Genomic DNA, 22,844 nt, shown 5'->3' on the forward strand with positions numbered 1-22,844 from the left:
GCTCTCTTACTGCAAGCACTCCACTATTGCATCTGTTTGTCTTTTGCGTAGTTTGTTGTTTCCAAGAGACAGTAGGCTCACAGCGAGAGGCAGTTGAAAACTGTGCCAATTGAAAACTGTTACTCGGTGTCTAGATTGGTTGAAGCTGTAACAGGGCACGCTGCTAGCTTTAGTAGCTCTGCTCTGACACCATGCTGTGAAATGTTGATTGGCTCTCTAAACGTAAATCTCTTTAGCTGTTCATTGCTTACAGCACAAGGGTCACTGAGAGCAAAATGTTAGTATTGGACACATTTTGTCGCAAGATTTCTAGAATATCAACCACTGTATTACTATGCATTTAATGCGGAATAATTGATTACAATAGGTATATCTTTCTGTGGCAGCATTGTTTCGCTTCATACATTTTGCAGCCAGTAAAGTGAGACTTTAACCATTTTTATAGCATGCAAAGCTCCACTATACACGGTTGCATCAATCTTTTCCTGTTTGTTTTCCTGCTTGATCAATTTTCTTTCTCTGTTCTTACAGAGAAAGAAAATTCTTCCCCTCGCAAAACGTGGCCCCTCGCAAAACGTGTGTTCTCATTTTGCAGCCTGCCAACATTCTTCTCGACGAACACGGGCACGTACGGATATCAGACCTCGGTTTGGCGTGCGATTTTTCTAAAAAGAAGCCCCATGCTAGCGTGTGAGTATTATTTCCTCGTGCCTTTGGCCTTATTTCATTTCTATAGCTCTGACCGACGCACGTGTGTGTGTGTCATGCAGGGGCACCCATGGCTACATGGCACCTGAAGTGCTCTCCAAAGGCACAGCCTACGATTCCAGTGCCGACTGGTTCTCGCTAGGCTGCATGCTTTACAAGCTGCTCAAAGGGTGAGACTCTGCTTTATATTGACAGTCAGCAATGCTTTATTGTTCACAATATCCTCATGATATAATTAATGCTAGTTTGAAAACTGGCTTGGTACGAACTCTGTTGCAGCAGGTGTGTTGCAGCACACAACTCGCTTTTACGACTTGAGCTTAAAAATTGGGTACTAGCAGCTTTGTAAGTCTATGTAATATAAAATTTTGCAAAGCTTTCGTAGCATCGCACACAATGTTCACAATTTATATCAACTATGTCTCATGATTTCTATAGAGCACACGGGTAATTTTTTTATTGTCACAAGTGATTTTCAGCAGCTTTTTGCTGAGTACAACAGCAAAAAGAAAGTGTTAGTTTTATCCTAAATATGCAGTACCTACGTCTGTAGCAATGTTCTCTAGTTCAGTAAGCTTATAGCTGTAGCAGATAACGCAGTGCCATCTGTTCAGTTGGATTACATGAAGAGGCAGATATTGCTTGCACAGTAAATAACCGGCTGTTAGCTAGCTAACTAATGAAACCCTTGCGTAAAAATTGCTGAAAGCATTGCCATGTGGTATGAATTGTGATAGTAGAAGCATTTGTCAGGCATACCTTACTAGCATAATTGCGTACCGTTCGATACACTACCTTGCAAGTGTTGGCCATGGGCACTTGTTGGAAGTATTAGTGCGCACCGTCTGGTACATGTTGGAGTTGGAGCAGCTCGAGGATTGAAGTACGATAACGGGTGATGTTGTGCTGCATAGTAGATTCTTTTATTTCATTCAACTTAATTGAACTGCTTTGACTTCAATTAATTGTATTGCCACAGAGTATGAGAGCAGAATTTAGCAAGCATACGTGATAAACCATGGGGTTAGGCTTAGTATGCTGTATCAATAGATGCTCATACCTCAAACACAAGCTGCCTTCAGTTGCATATTGAATATATTGCCACGTTCCTTTCCTCAAGTTTTGTGATCAGCCCGTTACACTACGTTCAGCGCAAACCGCGCCTACAATGTTCGAGAAGCTTCAAGGCTTTAGTAGATCGTTTTGTTAGGATTACGCCCCCTTCGGGAACGTCACAGATTAATTGGGAATCCACATCGTCGCTAGCGATAGCGCAAGAATATTCGATGTCAAGGGTATAAAAGTCGACACGTTTCGCTGCTTGTCAGTTGATCGACAGCCGACGCTCCGTTCGCCGCTACCAGTGCAAGACTGCTACTGTAATCCGACTTTCCGTTTACTGGGCACAGGTTCGCCCAAATAAAAAGTTTATTATTCGACTCGCAGTGTGATCCATTCGACCACGTCACGACTCTGTGACAATATATTGTAACGAACAAATACAGTGCCGGAAGCTGAAACAGCTATTTATTAATGGCGAACTTGTGCCCGTCAACTAAATACACAAAGGTTGTGAGCTCACTCGTCAAAACCTCGTCAACTTCTCTTGCGTCTCGCCTTGAGCTGCTCCTCGAAAAACCGCCAGCGTTCCTTGTCCAGCGCGTGATGTGGTGACACGTGCAGCCAGCGTTGCATGGCGCGTTTATAGCTTGGCGCGTTTGGCTTGTCCGTTGGTGTGGCAGAATTCAAAGTAACAGAAAGCGGCGCAGGACTTCTGCAGGTGCCTAACAACATGCGGCATTAGTCCCCCTCCTGAAACACATCGTCCCGATGCGTACGCTGACGTCGAACAGTTTTGTTAAGGAGTATTTATCTGATCTTTGAGCACATTTGTCAGTTGTCTCATTCAGTGCCTTTCGTAGTACGGTTTCATTCGTACTACATGTACGACTTCTGGGCGATTCCTGCGTCGGGTTGAGCACACTTGCCCTTCAGGAATTACTTCGTAGTTTAGCGTGCCTAACTGGCGAAGTATTTTGTAAGGGCCGAAATAGCGTCGCATCAGTTTTTCCGATAGGCCAGGTGCGCGTATAGGCATCCACACCCACACTTTGTCTCCGGGGTTGTACTGTACGTCTCTCCGCTTCATATTATAGCGACTTGCATCGGAGCCTTGTTGCAAAATGATAAGATGTCTTGCCAATTGCCGTGCCTCTTCTGCCCTTTCTATGTAGTCGCTGATGTGTGGGTCACTCTCATTCGAATCGTTGACAGGTAACATCGCGTCTAAGGTCGTTGTGACCGTCCGACCATAAACAAGTTGAAATGGCGTGAAGTGTGTCGTTTCTTGTACTGCGGTATTATACGCAAATGTTGCATAAGGCAAAATACTGTCCCATGTCTGGTGCTCAACGTCCACATACATCGAGATCATGTCGGCGAGAGTTCTATTGAGCCTTTCGGTTAATCCGTTTGTTTGCGGATGGTATGCTGTAGTCCTTCTATGATCGGTGTGGGTGAGCTTCATAACAGACTGAATCAAACGTGCAGTAAATGCTGTTCCTTTGTCTGTAATGACAACCTGTGGTGCGCCATGTCGTAGTACAATCTGAGTGACGAAAAACTGGGCTACTTCGTTCGCCGTTCCTTTCGCGAGAGGTGATGTCTCAGCATATCGAGTCATGTAGTCTGTTGCTACAACAATCCAGCGCTTTCCCGATGAAGAGAGAGGAAATGGACCAAGCAAATCCATTCCCACTTGCTGAAATGGCCCTTTTGGTGGCTCTATTGGTTGCAACAGACCCGCTGGTTTCGATGGTGGTATTTTACGTCTCTGGCAATCGCGGCATGACTTAACATAATGGTGCACCGAATCCCTTAATTTCGGCCAATAATACTTCCGGCGAATTCTGGCCAAAGTGCAGCTACTACCCATATGGCCAGCCGATGGGTGGTCATGACACGCTTCTAAGATTTCTGCTCGCAGTGATGATGGTACAAGAAGCAGAAACGTCTCACCGGTGTTTACAAAGCTGCGCTTGTATAGGACGTCGTTCCGGAGGACATAGGATGTCAAACCGCGGACGAAAACTCGTGGTACCTCAATTTGGTGACCCTCCAAGTATTGGATAAGCGGGCGTAGTTCCGGGTCCTCTCGCTGAAGACGAGCCATCTCCGACACATTCAGAACTCCAAGAAATGGGATGTCTTGTTCTTGGTCAGATGATGGAGACTCAACAGGTGCGCGAGACAGGCAATCCGCGTCATTGTGCTTGAGACCAGACTTGTAGACCACAGTGATGTCGTGTTCCTGCAGACGCAGGCTCCATCTAGCAAGCCTTCCTGAAGGGTCCTTGATGTTTGCCAGCCAACACAATGAATGATGATCACTGATTGCTCGAAACGGTCTGCCGTAGAGGTATGGGCGAAACTTGCTGATGGCCCATATAACTGCGAGACACTCTTTCTCTGTCGCTGAGTAATTAGACTCAGCATTTGATAGAGTGCGGCTCGCGTAAGCAATGACCTTTTCTTCTCCATTCTGCCACTGAACGAGGATGGCACCGAGGCCAACGTTACTCGCGTCGGTATGTATGTCTGTATCGGCCTCTTCGTCAAAATGGGCAAGTATTGGAGGAGACTGCAAACGGCGTCGCAACTCTGAGAAAGCCGCTTCTTGTTCGTTCCGCCAAGAGAATGGTACACTTTGTTTTGTTAGCCGTGTCAAAGGCTCAGCGACCTTAGCAAAGTTTTCAACAAAGCGTCTGTAGTAGGCACATAGTCCCAGGAATCGTCTGACGGCCTTTTTGTCTTGCGGTTTCGGAAAATTTTCAACTGCTGCAATCTTTTCCGGGTCGGGGCGGACGCCTTCCGCACTAACTATGTGCCCGAGGAACCGAAGCTGACGAAATCCAAAGTGACACTTTTGCGGTTTAATGGTCAGTGCTGCCACCCGAATGGCATCCAGTACTATTCTCAGTCGGTGGATGTGCTGCTCGAAGGTGGAAGAAAAAACCACTACGTCGTCGAGGTAAACGAGACAGGATTGCCACTTGAGTCAGGAGAGCACGGTGTCCATCATCCTCTGGAAGGTAGCGGGAGCAGAGCACAAACCGAAAGGGAGCACTTTGAACTCGTATAGTCCGTCTGGGGTCACAAACGCCGTCTTCCCGCGATCTCGTTCGTCCACCTCGATCTGCCAATATCCACTTTTTAAGTCCAATGATGAAAAGAAGTGAGCATTGCGTAACTTATCCAAGGCATCATCGATCCGTGGAAGTGGGTAAACATCACGCTTTGTGACTTGGTTCAGCTTTCTGTAGTCAACGCAAAACCGCAGAGTGTTGTCCTTCTTCTTGACTAGCACTACCGGTGATGCCCACAGACTGTTGGATGGCTGGATTACATCACCGTTGAGCATTTCCTGCACTTGGTTCTTGATGGCTTCCCTTTCTTTTGGCGCTACTCGGTATGGGCGCTAATGCACAGGTCTCGCGTGTTCTTCGCCCACGATACGGTGCTTTGCGACGGGAGTACGCCCGACTTTCGACGAGGTGGAGAAGCACTCGGCGAACTCTCTCATGAGGTCAGCAATCTGTTGCTTCTGAGATGACGAGAGCTCTCTGTCAATGTCTACTGACTGGAGTACGTTATCCACTGTCTCTGAAGCTTTATCAAGAGTGCAAACATCTGAGACTTGCACGTACTCATGCAGCGATGCTATGGATGTTCCCTTCGCAACATGCTGCAGCTCATTTCGAAAGTTAGTTAATAGAACATACGCACATCCATCACGAAGGCTCACCAGGCCTCTTGCCACGCATAGTCCTTTTTCTAGTAGCAGTTCGATGTTTCCGTCAGCTAATCCGTCACAGTCACGAAGAACTTCACTCCTCACAAGAACGGTCACACTGGAACGTGGCGGCACGGTTACATCTTCGTCCACAATGCGGAGGGGTAGAACGATTGGTTTCTCCTCATTACAGAAGGCGATGGCATTCTCCGTAGAAAACGAAACCTAGGACTCTTGCAATATGTTGTATAAAACAACAAATTAAGAGGATGCGCTTAAGTCATGCTGATCCATTGCCATCACTAGCCATGCAAATGAGACATCTCTAAATATAGCGCCTCACCTGAAAAGAAGGCGTTACGGAACCTATTCACAGTTCAAGAAAGTTCAATAAAAAAGTTATACATGCCTACAAACTGCGCATAACCCATTTTAAAAAAAATTTATTTCAAAGAGCATAAATGAATCTACTGGCTCAAAATATAAATTGACACTGTTACATAGCTTGCATGCTGATGGTTGCCTTTACATCAATTTTTTTAAGTGCTACATTTGAAATAAATACCACAATTTCTCTCTGTCTCTTCCCACACCCGCCTCATTTTGACTCGCTTCAGGCACAGTCCATTTCGGCAACACAAAACGAAAGACAAGCACGAGATTGACCGGATGACCTTGACCATGGTGAGCCAGTTTCGCTTTTTCTAAAAATGCTTATATGCAGTTATAGGTGACACAGCGGGCACCTGTAGCACTGTGTTGCGTTGCCATAGTTTTAAAATATATGAAGGTTCACTGTGGCAAGAATTTCTGCCAAGCTTCATTCCTTAAGTAAGCCGTGCAATGCTTTTTGTGGGAAGAAATAATGTTGTGCTTTGTGAATATTGAGTGAATGAATGAATAAACTTTATTTAAAATGAGTCCTGCAGATTCCTTTGTGTGAGGCAGGGGAAGGATGTTGGTGAATTTCAAACAGTGTGTGCATTTCATTCTGAAATCTTTGTACCGGCTGTTGTAACATTAAGTGCTCACTCAAACCTATGTACCATGTTGCATGCCAACAATTTAGCTATTTTTGTGACTTCTGTTAATGAGGTGCACTAAACGTTTGGGTACTGATTAAATCATTGAGCATTTAGGAAACGCTAGGCCTATCTCACCAATTGAATAACCTGCTTTAACCTGCAGCTTAATGGTTACCTTCTCTAAGCTTGGGCAACCTGAATCCAGCTACCGTATATTTCACCAAATAATGCGCAGTTCTTGGGAGAATGAGGTGGGCTCTCCAAATTCTACTCGAACATCCTTGCTAAAGAATGGCTTGCTGCACAGCACGGCATGAAACAACCATATGGGTAGAAGTGACAAAAAGACGCAAACCTTGTGTACATTTGTCGTTTCTTTCCATGTCATTGTCTCCCGATGCTTCAAGCCATTTCATGATGACAAACCAACAAGCCCACTTTAGTAGCCTTCACCACTCAGTCGTTTTCTCTCACAGTATATTGCACTGCAGACCGCAATGTACCAAGGCTCATAAAAAGTTTATTTTCTACCGTGTGGAACAATGCGTGCTGCTGCTCTAGCCTTATCTCCAACAAGTGGCATTATCAACTTGATGAGGCCTTTAGAGTGAAGACTTACAATAAAGCAAAAAGTTCTTACCTTGAGAAAATTTGATAATGACTTGCTAACTTTTCTCTCTTAACTCCTTTTCTATCTTGGTTAAAATAGTTATAGACAAAAGTACGAAAAGTAAGCAGCATACAAGAAATGTAGCTCTAAAACAGCATCTCAAAGAACTGACTTGGTGATTCTACAGCTTTGTGAGTGAAATTACTGATTGCTTGTTCTGTCTTTTGTGTCTCGTGACGCAGAATGTGGAGCTCCCCGAAAGCTTTTCAAGTGACTTGAAACTGCTTCTCGAGGGACTGCTACAACGGGACGTGGACAAGCGACTCGGTTGCAAGGGTCAGGGGTGAGTGACCCTCTAGCCAATGCTTCTTTTACGCCTTGTGGATTCCCTCTGGCTCGCAATGACTCGGAACGTTTTGTATAGTACTTGCAAATTGAAATGTGAAAATTTGGGGCTATGTAATATGCTTGTACTTTCACTACCTGTAGTATCTACAGCTCACCTGTATCTCGTATTCACAACGTGTTTTGTTCTTATGGGCTGTCTGCTGTTGTGCTAACAATATGATTGCAGCAATTAATGGTGGAAGCCTGAATTCTAGCCTGAAAGAAAAAGCTTTTTTGTGAGAGAGCTTACTGGCGTACACTAGTTGGCCTTATATGGAGCAGTGCCATTTGCAGCAGTTAATTGCTTTCTCCAGGCTTTCTTTTCTCTTGTGTTCCTTTTTGTCAGTATTCAACTGCTATTTTAAGCAGCTTTTTACTACACCTTCTCACATTAGGGTTACAGCTGCTGAGTGCGGTTTCATGTGTTCACCAGGGCTTGACTTTTCTGGCCCATGGTTTCCAGAAAACTCTTCTTGTCGCAATCAGCTTAGTGTGTTGCTGGCCTTCTTGCCTTCCCCAATGTTTGCCGTAAAATGCCTTGTTGTGCAGATTGAATTCTGATGTGCGGCCTCCCTCATTGTGTGCTTCCAGGGCTGAAGAGGTGAAGAGCCACAGCTTCTTCAGCGGGATGGACTGGCAGCTAGTGTACTTGCAGAGGTACCCGCCTCCTCTCATACCTCCGCGTGGGGAGGTCAACGCAGCTGATGCCTTCGATATCGGCTCCTTCGATGAGGAGGACACAAAGGGCATCAAGGTGGGGGACTGGCAGTGCATACCTCAAAGCATCGTTGTCAGAAAAGTGTTCTTCATGCTCTATTTTATTTATTTGTTTATTTTTGTTATTCTAGTTTGTTCACCTCTTTTGTTTCATTTTTCTACCTTGGCTAGGATGGGAGTTTTTCTTATCATTCGTTATAAAAAGCAGGGTCACATCATCGTCTTCTCCTTCTAACAGTTGCATTGTTTTGCTGTGGGCATCAGGGTAATCTAGTTTCGCAACACCAAGCACGTTTGCCTGACCTATTTTGCAGACCAACCATAACTACTGTGCACTTCTTTAAAATACAATTGCATTAATTCAAGGACTTAAAGTGGCTCCTCAATTATCTTTACAAAGCACTGTGACAGTGCACAGAGCCATCGTTTGGATTCCCCTAGGATGAGCTGCTTAGGATGTGTGGGAACTTCTCGGGATGTCCCAAATATTTCCCGGAAACCTCCATGAAGGCTCTAAAATGAGACAAAAAACAAGATCCTTAGGACATCCTGCACTCAGGTCATCTTAGGATCATAATGGGATTCTATTTGGATGTTGCACATTCCACTGTATCCAGAAATTACCAGTACATCCAGCATTTGAAGGACGCATGCTAGGTAGTAGAAAGAACTGTCTTTTGAAAGTCTTGCATTTCTTTACATGTTTTTAATACCCCTCAATGTACTCCTCCAGCGATGCAATGCACTCCTGCTTTTTTACGTGACTGTAGGTCTATAACATGTTCAGTAATTCTGTTGCCTTCCTTTTTACTTGTTATTTTCTAAATCTTGAGAGAGAAAAAAATAAGGATGAAAGAAAGGCAGGGAGGTTAACCATGGCTGAGCCTGGTAGGCTACCTTGTACTGGAGAGAGGGTAAGGGGAATAAAAGTTAGAGAGAAAAGGAGAAACGTCACTCATGTCATCGACAAAACGGCAGTTATGTGCTTAACATCACATACGGTGAGTCACATCCGTGTCTTAATCAATTGAGCAGAGAGAAGTGGTTATAAGATGGAAAAGAAAAGAAAAGTGAGCCTCGTAACTGTCTGCACCAGGGTGCGACACCTCAACAGTAGCTCACAAGAGATGGGGGTGAAAAGGGATTAAAAGGATAGGGTTAACGGTATAGAGAGAGGGAGAGAGATGTGCTAAGACAGCGAGCGAGGACATATGAGGGATAGGAGAGATAGGAAAGGCGGAAACACGGTCACAGGAGTCCGAGGACAAGGCACCACTTGCGAGAGCTCTTGTCGGCGTCAGGAGATGGCGTAGGGCAAGTCCAGTAGGTCACAGCTACGCTGTCGTTGGAGATTGGCGTCAGGAGGTGTCGTAGGGCCAGCCCAGTCGGCCAGAGCTACGCTGACATCGGAGATCGCTCAGGCACAACCGGTCGGCACGGAATCCAGCGAGCGAGACGTTCGTTGCATTAACTTGTATGTGTGGTTCCATGAACCCAAAATCTGGCCGATGGTGAAGCCATGATGGTGCTGCTTGCGTTCTCAAGCAGCAGACTTCTGAAGGCTTGCAAGAACTGAAGTCAAGGTGTCAAGCAATTGCAGCACGCTTTGAGCTGTCGGTGTCTGCATCTTGCTCAGCAGCACGCGCATAGCGCTGACCAGGGTGCTGACCGTGCCGATAAGTTGTCCTTCGTCCGTCAAGTTATGAGGTACCGATGAATTGTGCCTCACTGTCGAAGTCTGATTCCTCTCATCAGGCACATGTATCTCTGGGAGTTTGGGCCAAGCGTCACCCGCATTGCTGGTAGAGGCATCATTTTCCTTTAAAATGGCTACGTTCTGACTGGGTAATAAGGATGAAGCGTCAGGTCCACTGCTAACAGAAGCGCCTTTGTTCTAGGACCGACAGCGCTTGGCCAGAGTGGGGGAGGTGGTTTTGGACGTGCTTTGCGAGGCGACGAAGTTTTGGCGGCTTTGGTGCAGCGCCGGCGACGGGATTGTCGTCGCGTAATGGATACAGCTGCTTCTCAGTATGAGATGTCATCTCTGGCCTTTCTCTTCAGTATTGTGAGCTCCTTTCGAATAAAAGGACAGTCCTTCGAAGAGGCATCATGTGGCCCATTGCAGTTTGAGCACTTCAGGGTTGTAGCCTGTAACGTGCGCTTGTTGTGGTGCCCAGTGCATCGGGAACAGATAGTAGACTACTGTTCGTGCACACACCACTTACGTGAACTGACTTCATGCACTTCTAGTACTGAAGTGGTTTCGGTATAAACAGGCAAACTGCGTGTTGGAAGTGGCCCATTTTTACATGCGATCGAAGTGATTCGTCCATAAATGTAATTCTTACGCATCGTGATGTCCCGATACGACATATACTTGTAATAATGGCATCTTCCGAAGCTGGCCTAATCAAGACTGGTAGGTCCGAGTTGGCAATGACTTCGGCAACATCATATATCACCCCAGTGCTCACTTCTTTGCCCAGCGGTATATGAGAGCGGACTTTCAACCCATTAAGTTCTGTTACTTCAGGCAATCTGTCAAGCGCAGTCACATGATTGACGTCAATCGCTAAGATGTTCTTGTGGCTATTCACGCTTACTTTCTTTACTTCCTTTGGCACCAGTGCTTCTAGCTGTACAGACACGGCTTGCCGGTTAAGGCGTCTCATGTTTTCACTAGCGAGAACTGGCATGAAAAGTATGGTTAATACCTCGGTATTCCGCAAAGATCGCATGGTGGGCTCACTCGACTTGGGTGACGTGCTCAGAAATAGTCTCTTTTCCTTGTGGTTTCTGACGAGCTCGAAGTTGTCGTCCCCTGATTCATTGCTGCTAACGTTGTAAGGTTCGGTGTCATCACTGTCAGTGCCATTCTCGACGCTGTAGCGCTTCCTAGAAGCAACACCCGCAGTCATTGCGGTGTCCGGTAGTCTTCCGTAGGGCTCTACCTCCATCGCACACCTGCAGCAGACCGCGCTTGAAAGGCGAAATGAAAATTATTCACAGAAAACCATGGAACTCAAACACTCGGCGTTCTGCCACACCGGCACTTCGTCGTCGTCCCCTTTCAAATCTTGAAAACACTGCTTCATTATGTGTTCTCACCTGCTTTTTTAATATGTGTATGTTTATAAAGGGTTGCAAAAGTTCTATATATATATGTACATGCGCGTTAAAAATGATAGCTGAAAATGTACACTAATTCATGAAGCAACGTGCATATACATGTGAGAATATCAGTAAGTCGATTCATTGAAACCGCACGAGGTGATATATACCATGTCCATTAAAAATCCCCTAAGGGGACATGAATGGGTGGGTGCATGCAGATCTCACCCATGCATCCACCCATTCACATCCTCTGCCGGCATATTTAATGGACATCTGTTCGTTGAAATCTACGGGACATCTATACGACTTCCTTTATTGGATGTGGGACTTAGGTACTTGTTTGGGGCATCCTTAGGGCTTTTTGAGTTGTCTGGGAATAGGCTGCAGTAACATTTTTATTATACTGTATACTTGGCCAAAATATAGTGTTGAGTTGATGCGTACCCGCAGTGCTCACTTTGCTTCTTGAATTTTTACCTAGCAGTACAGCCTTTGTGATGTGGCCTTGCTTGTGCACACGTATGCCAAGCTGGAACTGCCAGAGTGAGAGCCTTTCAACACGTAGGGAGACCAGTCTTGTTTGTACTATAGCTGCTTGCTTTGACCTGCACGGAATCGCAATTAAAAAAAAACAGAGATCGCACTCAGCTGCCCGTAAAAGGTTTACAGCCGTGAGTTGGGAAATTAAACGAGCTGAACTCTCCTATGCTTGCGAAGGAAAAAAAAGCCAGGTTCTGCGGTGAACCCAAGTGCTATTGTTACTTTTTTTTTCTTTTTTTTTGTGATTAAAGCGAGAATGTTTAATCACTTGGAACATTTATGCAGCCAGCTGTTTAATCTTTTTGCCGCCGCCGACGAATGTAGTTTTCACGAGTTTTCTTACTAAAATGGCCGATGATGACTATACTTATCGTCGACAAAAATTGGTCACACATGCAATTGACAACCGCTACACTCGTCATAGTTGTGTTTTTTGACACTAGATGACCACACTTGTACATGCTATGCCATTTGCGACTCTGCTTTCGTTTTATTGCCATCTTTCATTGTATTGCCACACGCTAAAGCCACCTCTGAGATTTTCTTGTTTTTTTTTCTACGCATTCAGTGAAATGAGAAACGTCATTGAATTGATAGAGTGGTACTGTTTTATATATATAAAAAAAAAAGAAAGCTCTACAAATTGAGCTAAAAGAAAAAAAAACATTCGGTAAATACGGTACTTTTTTTTTTTTTTCACTGGAGCGATAGGGGAAACTAACTACTTGTTGGATATGGTTTCTTGGGTTTAGACACACTTAATTACCTAATCAGATTAGCAATGCAACGGTGTGTCTACTTCAGCTATGTTCCGTGTGTTGACTGTAGCAGAGAAAGAGCACTGTCCTACTTCCAATTGACGGAAAGAAGCAGTGTCAATGTTGTCAGTGTTGTATGAGCAACTGTTGCTATATGCTGCCTGGTTGAAAACTAAGTGTACACGAATATCAAAAATTTTCGAATGCAAATTGAATATGAATACATAGCTTTGAATACGAATCGAATATCGAATAATGAAAAGGTGCAATTTATTTCCACCAGTAATCTTTTACTCAATCACATATTTAGGTTGGAAACACTACAATTAATATTATAGTCAGTTATGGCACACACACAAAAAATGTCACCATCTGTACTTGCCAAAAAGCATAAGATTAATAGTTGAGCTTCTGACTGTGATGTCGGGTCCAATTCACATGATGAACAAACCTTTTGTATCTTTTTTTTATGTGATAACACTTTATTACAAAAAAAAAGAAAGAAAAGCTTTTGTACCTGCCTTGATGACTAGTGAGCATGAGGCCACTGGTTTGATTTTGTAACAGTTAACACCCGTGTACTTTCTTTTTAACTTTGTCCCCTGTTCTCATATCCGGTCTAGTCACTAAAGGAAATAGGAGTACTTGGGGCATTTTTCAACTACCCTGCAATACTTGTTATCTCGCTTGCTTCCGTCGACTTTCTCGAGAACAGCGCTCGCCATTTTCTGATCAAGAATAGTGTGTTGCACAGATAGCTGCACGGTCGTGACCGAGGTGCACTGTGTGCATAGCAGTAGTGCGAGATAAGGGCGCAAGATAGATCATTACTGATGTGTGATAAAAAGACTCACCAAATATTTCTTTTTGTTGACGGAGCCACAACTCCCGGCAACGAGTTTTTTTTTTTTTTTTTTTTGCCGCAGCGGGACCGCTTTTGGTGCGCTGGCTACAGACGACAGTAAACTGCCGTTGACAAAAGAGCAAGATTGTAGCAATGGTGCAACAGAGGGTTGATTGCAGGATACGTTGCCGCGGGAGCGAGATGCACGTACGATGGATTTTTAAAGGCGTTTTGCAGAACTCTGCAGAACTACGCAGTAATCCATCTGTCAACTTACGTGCATCACCGTTAGCAACGGAAAACTATATGTGTAACATTACCGAAAGTGCGTGGCCTTTTCTATGTTTGCTATTGTGTGTAAACACACTTCAGCTCATTCGCATGATCATATCCGCTATCATGAAATTATTTTGGAACTATAAAGAGGGTATACATGCTGAAGTAGCAGCTCAGCGGACGGACGACTCGGCAGGCTTTGACATGTGCGTGTACATTTCTACGATGATCCATTGGCGAAAACTGGCGTGGCTATACATGAAACACGTTACCATCAGGAGCTCACTCTATCAGCGCCACGCCCTGTAACGTATACGCGCATATTTGCCCATGCGCAGAGATTTTTTTAATTTGTGCTCGCTCGGCACGAGACCGAGCAAAGATGTGAAGACTATTTTGTTGAGCCAATGTGGTGGCGGCAAGTTGCCTTTGTTTGCACGAGCTATACGCACTTGCGGTCCCGCGCACAAGGGCGTGGCAGCGGACGGCGTGGTCAGTATGCATACGTGAACCGTAACAATGCTGAACCTCTAAGCCACATATACTGCTGCACAGACAGTACATGATATAGATTGATTGAGATATTTATCATTTCGTAGGTTTGTCATGATGACTTGCCTTCCACATTCGTTGTTAGCCGTAATCACGCTCCCATGAATTTTCATGCAAGCATCACCGCACTTGCGCCGAAGTCATAGTAATCACTGCATGATCTACTGAGGCTCTTATGGCAAATGCGCAAAATCGGAAGTTCTTCACAGTGACATATGCAAGTGAATAGGCTTGTGCAAATAGTGAATTTTAGGTTGGAAGCGAATAGTGATTTCGTCGAATAATTTCGTATGGAATTCGAATAGTATAAATGACATATAAAGAAAAATGGGTGTATTTATCATGATTTAACTAATCTGCACAATATATTTTTTTAATGAGATTGAAGCCTCTATGCGAAAATTTTTTGTTGTTGTTCAAAAGAAGTAAAAAAAAAAACTGAGTAGTAGCTGGATTTTACTTTCAGCAAGATGCGAGTCATAACTCTTAAAATACGTAACATTTTAAAATTTATCATACTTAGAGCATATAAACAAACCGTCATAACTAGCTTTTAAGCTTAATACAATGAATTGATTTGAGAGTAATATTTTCATTTAAAAGGGCCGTGCGACGCTTTTTCAAGTAGCCATGGAATGCATTCACTTAAAGAAGCTTATTTGTTGCCTCAGGAAATATTTTCAGAATCTGTCCAGTACGCGCGGAGTTGCAAAGATTTCTCGCACGCTGCGAGTGCATTCTCTCTTCTCATCCCCATGAAAGCATTGGAAGCTAAGCAGGGAGGGATGGCATGGGAAAGGAAAATATGTCGCATGTGCTTTCTGAGCTTGTGGAGTCATTTGCCGAGACAAGAGAGCAATTTTTAGCTGACTTTGAGAATTTATTGTGAATCGCATGCCGCGTGCTACGCTATAATATTCACTTGCGTGTCCTCAGTAGATAGCCCCAACTACTGATCGGTAGCATTTTCTGACAATGCTTAAAAAGTGTTGCAGGGCACCTTATAAATTTGAAGGGGACTTTGTGGCAAAGGGAATTTCTTTTGGCAAGGTGCTTTCTCGGTTTAGGACTCCTACACTGCAGTGAAACCACTCTCACAGGCAATACATTCGGATTAATATGCACTTATTCGTTTCTTGCAAATCCTTCGAAATTTTCAATATATAAAATTCGAACCTAAGCGAATTCGAATACCTTAATATTCGTTTGAATATTCGAAGCATTCGAATAATCGCACAAGCCTACGAGCGAATATTCGTGAACATCGAATATTCAAAATTTTCGAATATTTGATTATCGAATCAAATACGAATATTACAAACGAAATGTTCGTTGAATATTCAAAACTTTTGAATATTCGCAAACCCCTATCTATGAAAACCAATGGACGCCATATTTGTAAATACACTCAACCTCCATATAACGAACCAGGGTATAACGATATGTGGGTTATAACAACTAGTAAATGAAGAGTAGTATTGCAATAGATATAGTGTTAGGAATACACCTTTACACTCAATTGATAAAATGAACCCTGATACAATGAATTATTGATTACAAAGAAGTGAAAAATAGTTTTGTATGAAATACAGCGTTAAGAATATACATTTATAAGAAATTTTTGGATATAACAAGATATTTTCATGGCAGGTCTGACTCTTTAACGAGGCTTTAGTGCATGACGAATTTCCTCTCATAATGAACCTATTTCTGTGTAAGATGTAACATTGTTATAATGAGGCTTCACTGTATACTATGTTATAAGCATCGTGGTTGACGTGAATGTTTTTCACATCTCAGCTGACGGAAGCGGACCAGGAGCTGTACAAGAACTTTCCTGTGGTGATCTCCGAGCGCTGGCAGCAGGAGATTGCGGAGACAGTCTTCGATACGGTCAACCAGGAAGCGGACAAGCTGGAACAGAAAAAGAAGACCAAGATGAAGATGAAGTTCCAAGATGAAAAAGGTCAGGAGGCTGTGGCCTCTAATTTGGCATCTAGGGCTGTCAAACCTAGACATCACGGAATATGCAATGTAGCAAGCTGCTTTTATTTCCAAACTTAGCTTTATTGAAAGCATTGCCTTTTCCCATCAGCAAAGTAACCTTTGGCCAGAGTTCTGATTTATCATAATTTTCGTTTACACTCAAACCTCGATGTAACTAACTCGGATATAATGAAATATCGGTTATAATGAAATAAATGAAGAATAGTTTTGCTATAGATAGTGTTGAGAATATACCTTTATAATAAATTTCTGGCTATAAGGATCTTATTTTCATGTAAGATGCAGATTTTTTTAATGAAGTTTGAGTGTGTTGCAATTTATTGTAAAAAGTTGACTGCATATGCACTTCAGTGCATAATGTGGCCAGCACGGCACTGTGCCTTTCAAATGCAAAGGCCCACCGATCATGGATTACGATTTTGGCACGAAGCATTGGAAATGAGCAGATATGGGACGGCAGCCATCGACAAATGCACAAGTACTACTTATCCGCAGCACAGTAGTGATCTGAGCTGAGAAAGATGGGTTCACTTTTTCTTTTCATAATGATATCCGCTTCCCGTCAAAGTGGCAATATGGTCAGGTTGGCTATGCATATGGATGAATTTCCTAGTCGGCACGTTGTAGCACAGATTTTTTGACGCACTAGCATATCTAGCAAAATCTAGCATATCCCACCTCTACTGTGTTGCGCATTCAGAAGAGAAAGCTCACACGTTTACTATCCATTGTGTTGACTGGCCACACGGACAGTGTGGGCTGTACTCACCCAGGAACATGGCTTAGGTAAAACTGTTCTTCATAAAAGGGCTCTTTTTTATTTGAACTTTGTCCTGTTGGAGCAAGCTTCTTGTACCCTGGGAACATGAATGACTGAAGTTCCTCTCTTATAAGATGTGCAGTCAGTTCAAAACTGGTGCTGCTGTTCTAGCAGCTCATGTACAGTCTGTTTTACACTTGGAGGAAATCTTGGAGTGCATGAAATTGCGGTGCGGCCAGCAGTCAGTGCTAAAGCCGTGCGCTGGGAGTAGCTCGTGCATGCATAGACACTTGAGGGACGTAGTGTTTAACTATGTCATCTGCTATAACGGCACACGACTGCAGAATTAGCTGCATTGCGTGATGCGTGTTTCGAGATTTCTCGCAAGTGTGAAACAAATGGCACTTTACTTTGTTGGCAAGAAATTGGGCAGATAGTTTGGTGCACTAGCAAACATAAAACTTTGGACTATGTTGCAGTGTTGACATTTTTTAAGCAAAAACTGGTTTGTTTTTAAGTGTTAGCGGAACCGCGTCAAACTCGCAATGGCCCGAGAGAGGAGCAAAATTGAACAGTAGAGTTGTTCTTTCATTGCAGAGTCAGACTGCATCATCCATGGGTACATCAAGAAGCTGGGCGGACCCTTCGCCTCGGCCTTCCAAACTCGTTACGGGAAGCTGTACCCAAACCGCTTGGAGCTTCACACGGAATCTAGCAGTGCCAAGCCAGAGGTGAGAAGCAAGGCTGTGTGTATGCAACAAGTAAACACCTTGAAGGGTACTGTCGTGAAAATTTTTAGTTGTTGCTTTTTGTATCCAAATGAAATGCAAGCCTTCAAGAGCCTAGATAATTCCTTGGTTAGCATGGGTGCACCCTGAGAAATTAATTGCAACTTGTTTTCAATACCTACTTTTGTTCCTAGTGTTACAGAGTGGCATTAGTTTCTTGTCACGTGCTCTGCAAGATATCGTCATTTGTTAAAACAGCCATTTCGCTCTGACTCTTTTTGTGACACACAGGTGGCCATTTCGTATATGCTGGTACCTGACATGATCACAACTAGCCACACCGGTGCTATAATTTATCAGAACGATACTGTAGTCTATTGTTGCCGTAGTGTCGATGTCAGCCGATACGCGATGCAGAAATTGACTTTGATTAAAAAAAGAACAGATATCTTATTAGCATTTCCACAGCTTTACGTGTTACTCAAAGGCACCTGTGTGTGCCGGAGAATTGTGTCGTGGAGTAATCTCGGCTGCATAAGTTCATGACAGTACCCCCTTGAGCCTAGAGAATACACACAAGACAGTACTGTGGGTTGGAGAACGTACAGATTTGAATGAGAGAAGCATTTTTAGCAAGTCAATGAGTCATAAGCCATAACTCAAAGCACGATTGTGCTACAAAAAAGACATGGACAGCAGCTGCTCTCTGTTGTCCATGCTTTTTTTTTGTTCACGCAGTTGTCCTAAAGCACAGAGGTGATCTCTATCGTAGTTGAAGTCAAGTTACAAAAAAATTAAGTTAAGCTATGTCGGCCATCTTATGTGTAATGTAGATAATTGGTGGTCTATTAAGGTCACAGAATTGCAATGGATAAGGAAATTTGCAGGAATTAGATAATGACAGCTGGCGCATGATAGAAGTACACTCAAACCTCGATATAACAAACCCAGATACAGTCGAATCTCGATAATTCAAACTCGGAGGGGTCGGAAAATTTGTTCGAATTAAAAGAAGTTCGAAATAATGAAAGCTAAGTAAATGGAGGGCTCCCCATGCAGTGGCACATGTGTATTGAGCTAACACCCGACGGGGAAGTTTCACAAGACTTACATTTATTCACAAATCGCAGGACATCCGTCATTAATTGAAGTAATTGGTGATGCGCGTGTGCACACGTTTGCCTTGCAGCGAGTCAATCAATTTCGCAGGCAACTTGCAAAGCATGTCTTTTTCGGCTTCAGCACTCTCCTGGCAAGAGAAGTTGCGCACGGCAGTTACCAGTGCCGACGCTCTCTAAAGACGACAAAGACTGTATCTCCGCTACTACCCTCTGCGCCAAAGCTGCAGCGTGACCAGCACGTGACAAGAACCTCTCCATGCGGAGAGAAGCAGATCGGCATTCGAGATAAACCAACACTCCACGGCAGCTTTTTTTTTTTTTGCTCTCTTCACGCGCGTCGTTAAAAGAAGGGTTACGTGGCAGGGACAAGAAAGGGGGAAGCATGGCACAGGCGCTTGAGAGAGAGCTACACTTTGCGACATCTTTTTTTTTTCTCTCTCTCTCTCTGCACACGGCATTGGAAGGAGAAGGGTCTTTACGGGTCAGGGGCAGAAAAGGGAGAAGCGAGGCAAAGGCGCGTCACAGATCAGCATTTGAGAGAGAGCAAAAATTCCATGGTAGCCTTTTCTTTCCTTTCTTTTTTCTTCTTTTTCGTGCAGTGTTGAGGTGTCGGAGGTGCCACTGCGGGTTTGGGCGGGGTGCGGAGAGCAGTTACCGAGCACGGTATGCTCGAATTACTCGTCGCAAGGGCTTGCGCGTTCGAATTACTCGAATTACCGGGCATTTTCGCCCATTGAAATGCAGATAGTTTTGACGGGACCTCATCGTGAGTTCTAATTAACCAAAAGTTTGAATTAAGCGTGTTCAAATTAATGAGATTTGACTGTATAACAAAGTAAGTGAAGAATAGTGTTAAAATAGACATATTGTTCAGAATATACTTTTACAACAAATTTTTTGATATAACGAACTTATTCTCATGTAAGATGAAACTTTGTTATAATGATATTTCAGTGTAATTTGTGCTAGATAGGAGAGGCCTTCGTAGTGCAGTGGACCTGAGTAATCCAATGGTGACAAAGCTCGGGCTGCAAAGATGGCGCATTTACATCAGAAGTTGCATATACTGTCTATAGGGAGCCACTATTTCATTTTCATTCTCTTGTGATATGTCACATCGTTTACACTGTGTTACTTTGGGATAAAAATCCGCAGGGCATCTAGCTCTGCTAAATGATGGTTTACCAAATATACTGTACTTACTTGCGTGATGAACCCGTTTTTTTTTTTTTTTTTTTCAGAAAAGTTGACACCAACTTGGAGTCAACTCTCTGGTTCATTAAATGGGAGAGAAAAAAAAAATCATGAGAATTATAATAGCAAAAATTTCGCATGACGGTATTTAGACACTTGCCGTCCAACTGTGGCAAGGCTATAGAGCTCTAAATCTAAACCTCTTCGGCAACATCGCTGTCCACAAGGGGAAACTGTCCTTGCTTTGACTTGCGAAATGTGCGACAAACCTTTTTTGTCGCCCGAAACTCTTCTTGTGTTCTCCAGTAACGAACGTGCATGGATCGACACTGAAGTGTTGTCCAACCAAGTGGTTCCGATGCTCCAGTGCATGCTTCACCAATTTTAAAACCAGCTGTGTAGCTAGCGTACCAGCCCGTCGTGCCTTGCGCAGCAGGTGTGCAACGAATTTCACTACAACAAACCCAGTGACAAAAAAAAAAGCAGCGTCGGATGGCATTGCAGACATGCTGCGGGCATAGGTGCACTTACTTTTTTGCTTTGTTTTCGGGTCACTGTGCTTGCGTGGCGCCGTAAGCGAAGAGATTTCTTCTGCTTTCGACAGATGGCACTCTGCCACAAAAAGCGAGGCTTTTGCATTTCGGTCGACATCGTTCGCACTCACGCTGCTTGGACCTGTTTAGCACGATTGTTAAGCAATGTTTAGACTTTTATTGCATCGCTATTTTGTGATAGTAGGGTGATTTAATGACGCTTCAATCGTCAGTGGCACTGGCTATCCCACTGAAATAAAAATAAAATGAACAGTTACCTTAATAATATTGTGAGGAACCGGTTTATTCAGCCAGGCTCGAGCTAAATCACACTGGTGATGATATCTAAAGAGAATGAAGAGTCATTCGCTTGTCGCGCTCTCTTTAATTCTCCCTCACGGTGAAAGCGGCCGTCTGGTCCCTTGACAGTATTATGAAATGCGTCATGCATAAGGCTTTAAACGAGATACGTGCACTATCTCTGTCCCTCGGCAACGATGATCAGGATTGGTGCTAAGAGGTGAAACGCAGTAATTGACAAGAGATGTCTGTTCAACCACCGTGTACGGCCCAATGAACCGACGGATGAATTTGTCGCATAAGCCGGGGACGCGCAGTGGAGTCCATAGAAGAACTTTGTCACTAGGGGAAAAACTCGCAACACTGCGAGACAAGTCATAGCGAGATTTTCGAGTGTGTTGAGAGAGGCCGGTGTTAACGCAGGCCAGGTGACGGCAGTGTGCGAGACGAGATAAAAATTCTTCAGAGAAAGGAGCTGTCGAGGGTGCAGGGGCCAATAGGAAAGAGACATCCAGAGCGAAACTCGGCGAGCGACCATGGAAGAGAAAAAATGGAGAGAAGCCGGTAGTGCGTTGAGCAGCCGTATTATAGGCGAATGTCGCGAAGGGTTGAATTGCATCCCAGTTCGTGTGGTTGGGGTGAATGTACATGGCGATCATGTCCGATAGGGTTCGATGAAAGCGTTTAGTCAATCCGTTGGTCTGCTGGTGGTAGCTAGAAGTGGTCTTGTGAACAGTGTTCGAGGCACGCAAAACTTGCTCGGCAATAGAAGAAAGAAAGACTTTGCCATGATCGCTCAGGAGAATGCGTGGAGCTCCATGGCGCAAAAAGATGTGGCGAAGAAAGAAATCGGCGACCTAAATGGCAGTCCCAGATGGTATAGAAGCTGTTTCTGCGTAGCGGGTAAGGTGGTCGATGGCCGTGACAATCCAACGATTCCCATTGGATGATAGAGAAAGAGGGCCATACAAGTCGATTCCAATGACTTCAAAAGGCGAGGCGGGACAAGAAAGAGGTTGCATTAAGCCAGCCGGAGAAGTTGTCGGTCGTTTTCGTCGTTGGCAATGGACATAGAAGGCAACATACTTAGCGACGACTGAAGAGAGGCCAGGCCAAAAACAACGACTTGATATTTTGTCGTAAGTCTTTGTCACGGGCGGCCATTTTTGGCGACACCGCGTCACGGCAATTAACGGGCGCCGTACTTCCCGACTGACCGTGAGAACGGCGGCGCATGAAAGGGAGCCGAGAAGTGCAAAATGGGGTGCTCTTCTTAGAACGTCGCCGCCGACGGTTAATCCTTTTGTAACTGTGGCGGCGTCTGCAAGGTCGTAGAAGGCCGCGGTATACCCCGAACAAGGATTAGACTACGAGACGCACCGGCTGAGAGCCAAACGTTTGACCGTTCCCACGGGGAAAAGCATGGGAAACGCTTTGGTGGCCAAGCCGTATGACAACAACCCGACAGGTTGTCACTCTCTCTAGTTGAGGGCCCTCTCCCAAGTAAAAAAGGGTGGGGTCAAAATATTTTTGGGGCGGAGTTTCCCCTCAATTAAACGCGCATGATTGGACCCAGGTAGAGGTCTCTTGTCCCCAAGGAAGAGAGCAAGGAGACACGAGGGGGATTTAAGCGCAGGATTTTGCCCTGCTAGGCAGACTAGTCGCTGACCAAGATGGTGTAGAAACAGATCAACAAGCATCTCTTCTAGAAGTTTTTAGTGTGGCTCTGTATCGGCTGGCCACCTAAACTTAGCCGTTCGTCTAGTTGTGACGCGATATTAACGTCTGCAACGTAGACATCGGGACTTCGCCTCGAGTTAGCTCAACTTGCTCGAAGTCACTTGCAAGCACTAGCCTCCCGGAGCCACCAGCGTTGCA

General features: G+C 44.4%; 1 protein-coding gene across 2 annotated transcripts in view; it reads left to right on the forward strand.

Annotated features, from left to right (window-relative positions):
• Window positions 1–22,844, forward strand: part of Gprk1 (G protein-coupled receptor kinase 1) — a 134,574-nt gene that overhangs the window by 106,020 nt on the left and 5,710 nt on the right. For both annotated transcript variants that reach the window (XM_037422900.2, XM_075890111.1), the window contains 7 exons: window positions 596–690; window positions 771–878; window positions 6,118–6,184; window positions 7,378–7,478; window positions 8,114–8,276; window positions 16,124–16,289; window positions 17,688–17,821. In XM_037422900.2, the coding sequence (XP_037278797.1) occupies window positions 596–690; window positions 771–878; window positions 6,118–6,184; window positions 7,378–7,478; window positions 8,114–8,276; window positions 16,124–16,289; window positions 17,688–17,821 (834 nt within the window). The remainder of the gene's footprint in view (window positions 1–595; window positions 691–770; window positions 879–6,117; window positions 6,185–7,377; window positions 7,479–8,113; window positions 8,277–16,123; window positions 16,290–17,687; window positions 17,822–22,844) is intronic.

Source organism: Rhipicephalus microplus, chromosome 3, assembly GCF_043290135.1.
Source record: "Rhipicephalus microplus isolate Deutch F79 chromosome 3, USDA_Rmic, whole genome shotgun sequence".
Classification (NCBI taxonomy): Eukaryota; Metazoa; Arthropoda; class Arachnida; order Ixodida; family Ixodidae; genus Rhipicephalus; species Rhipicephalus microplus.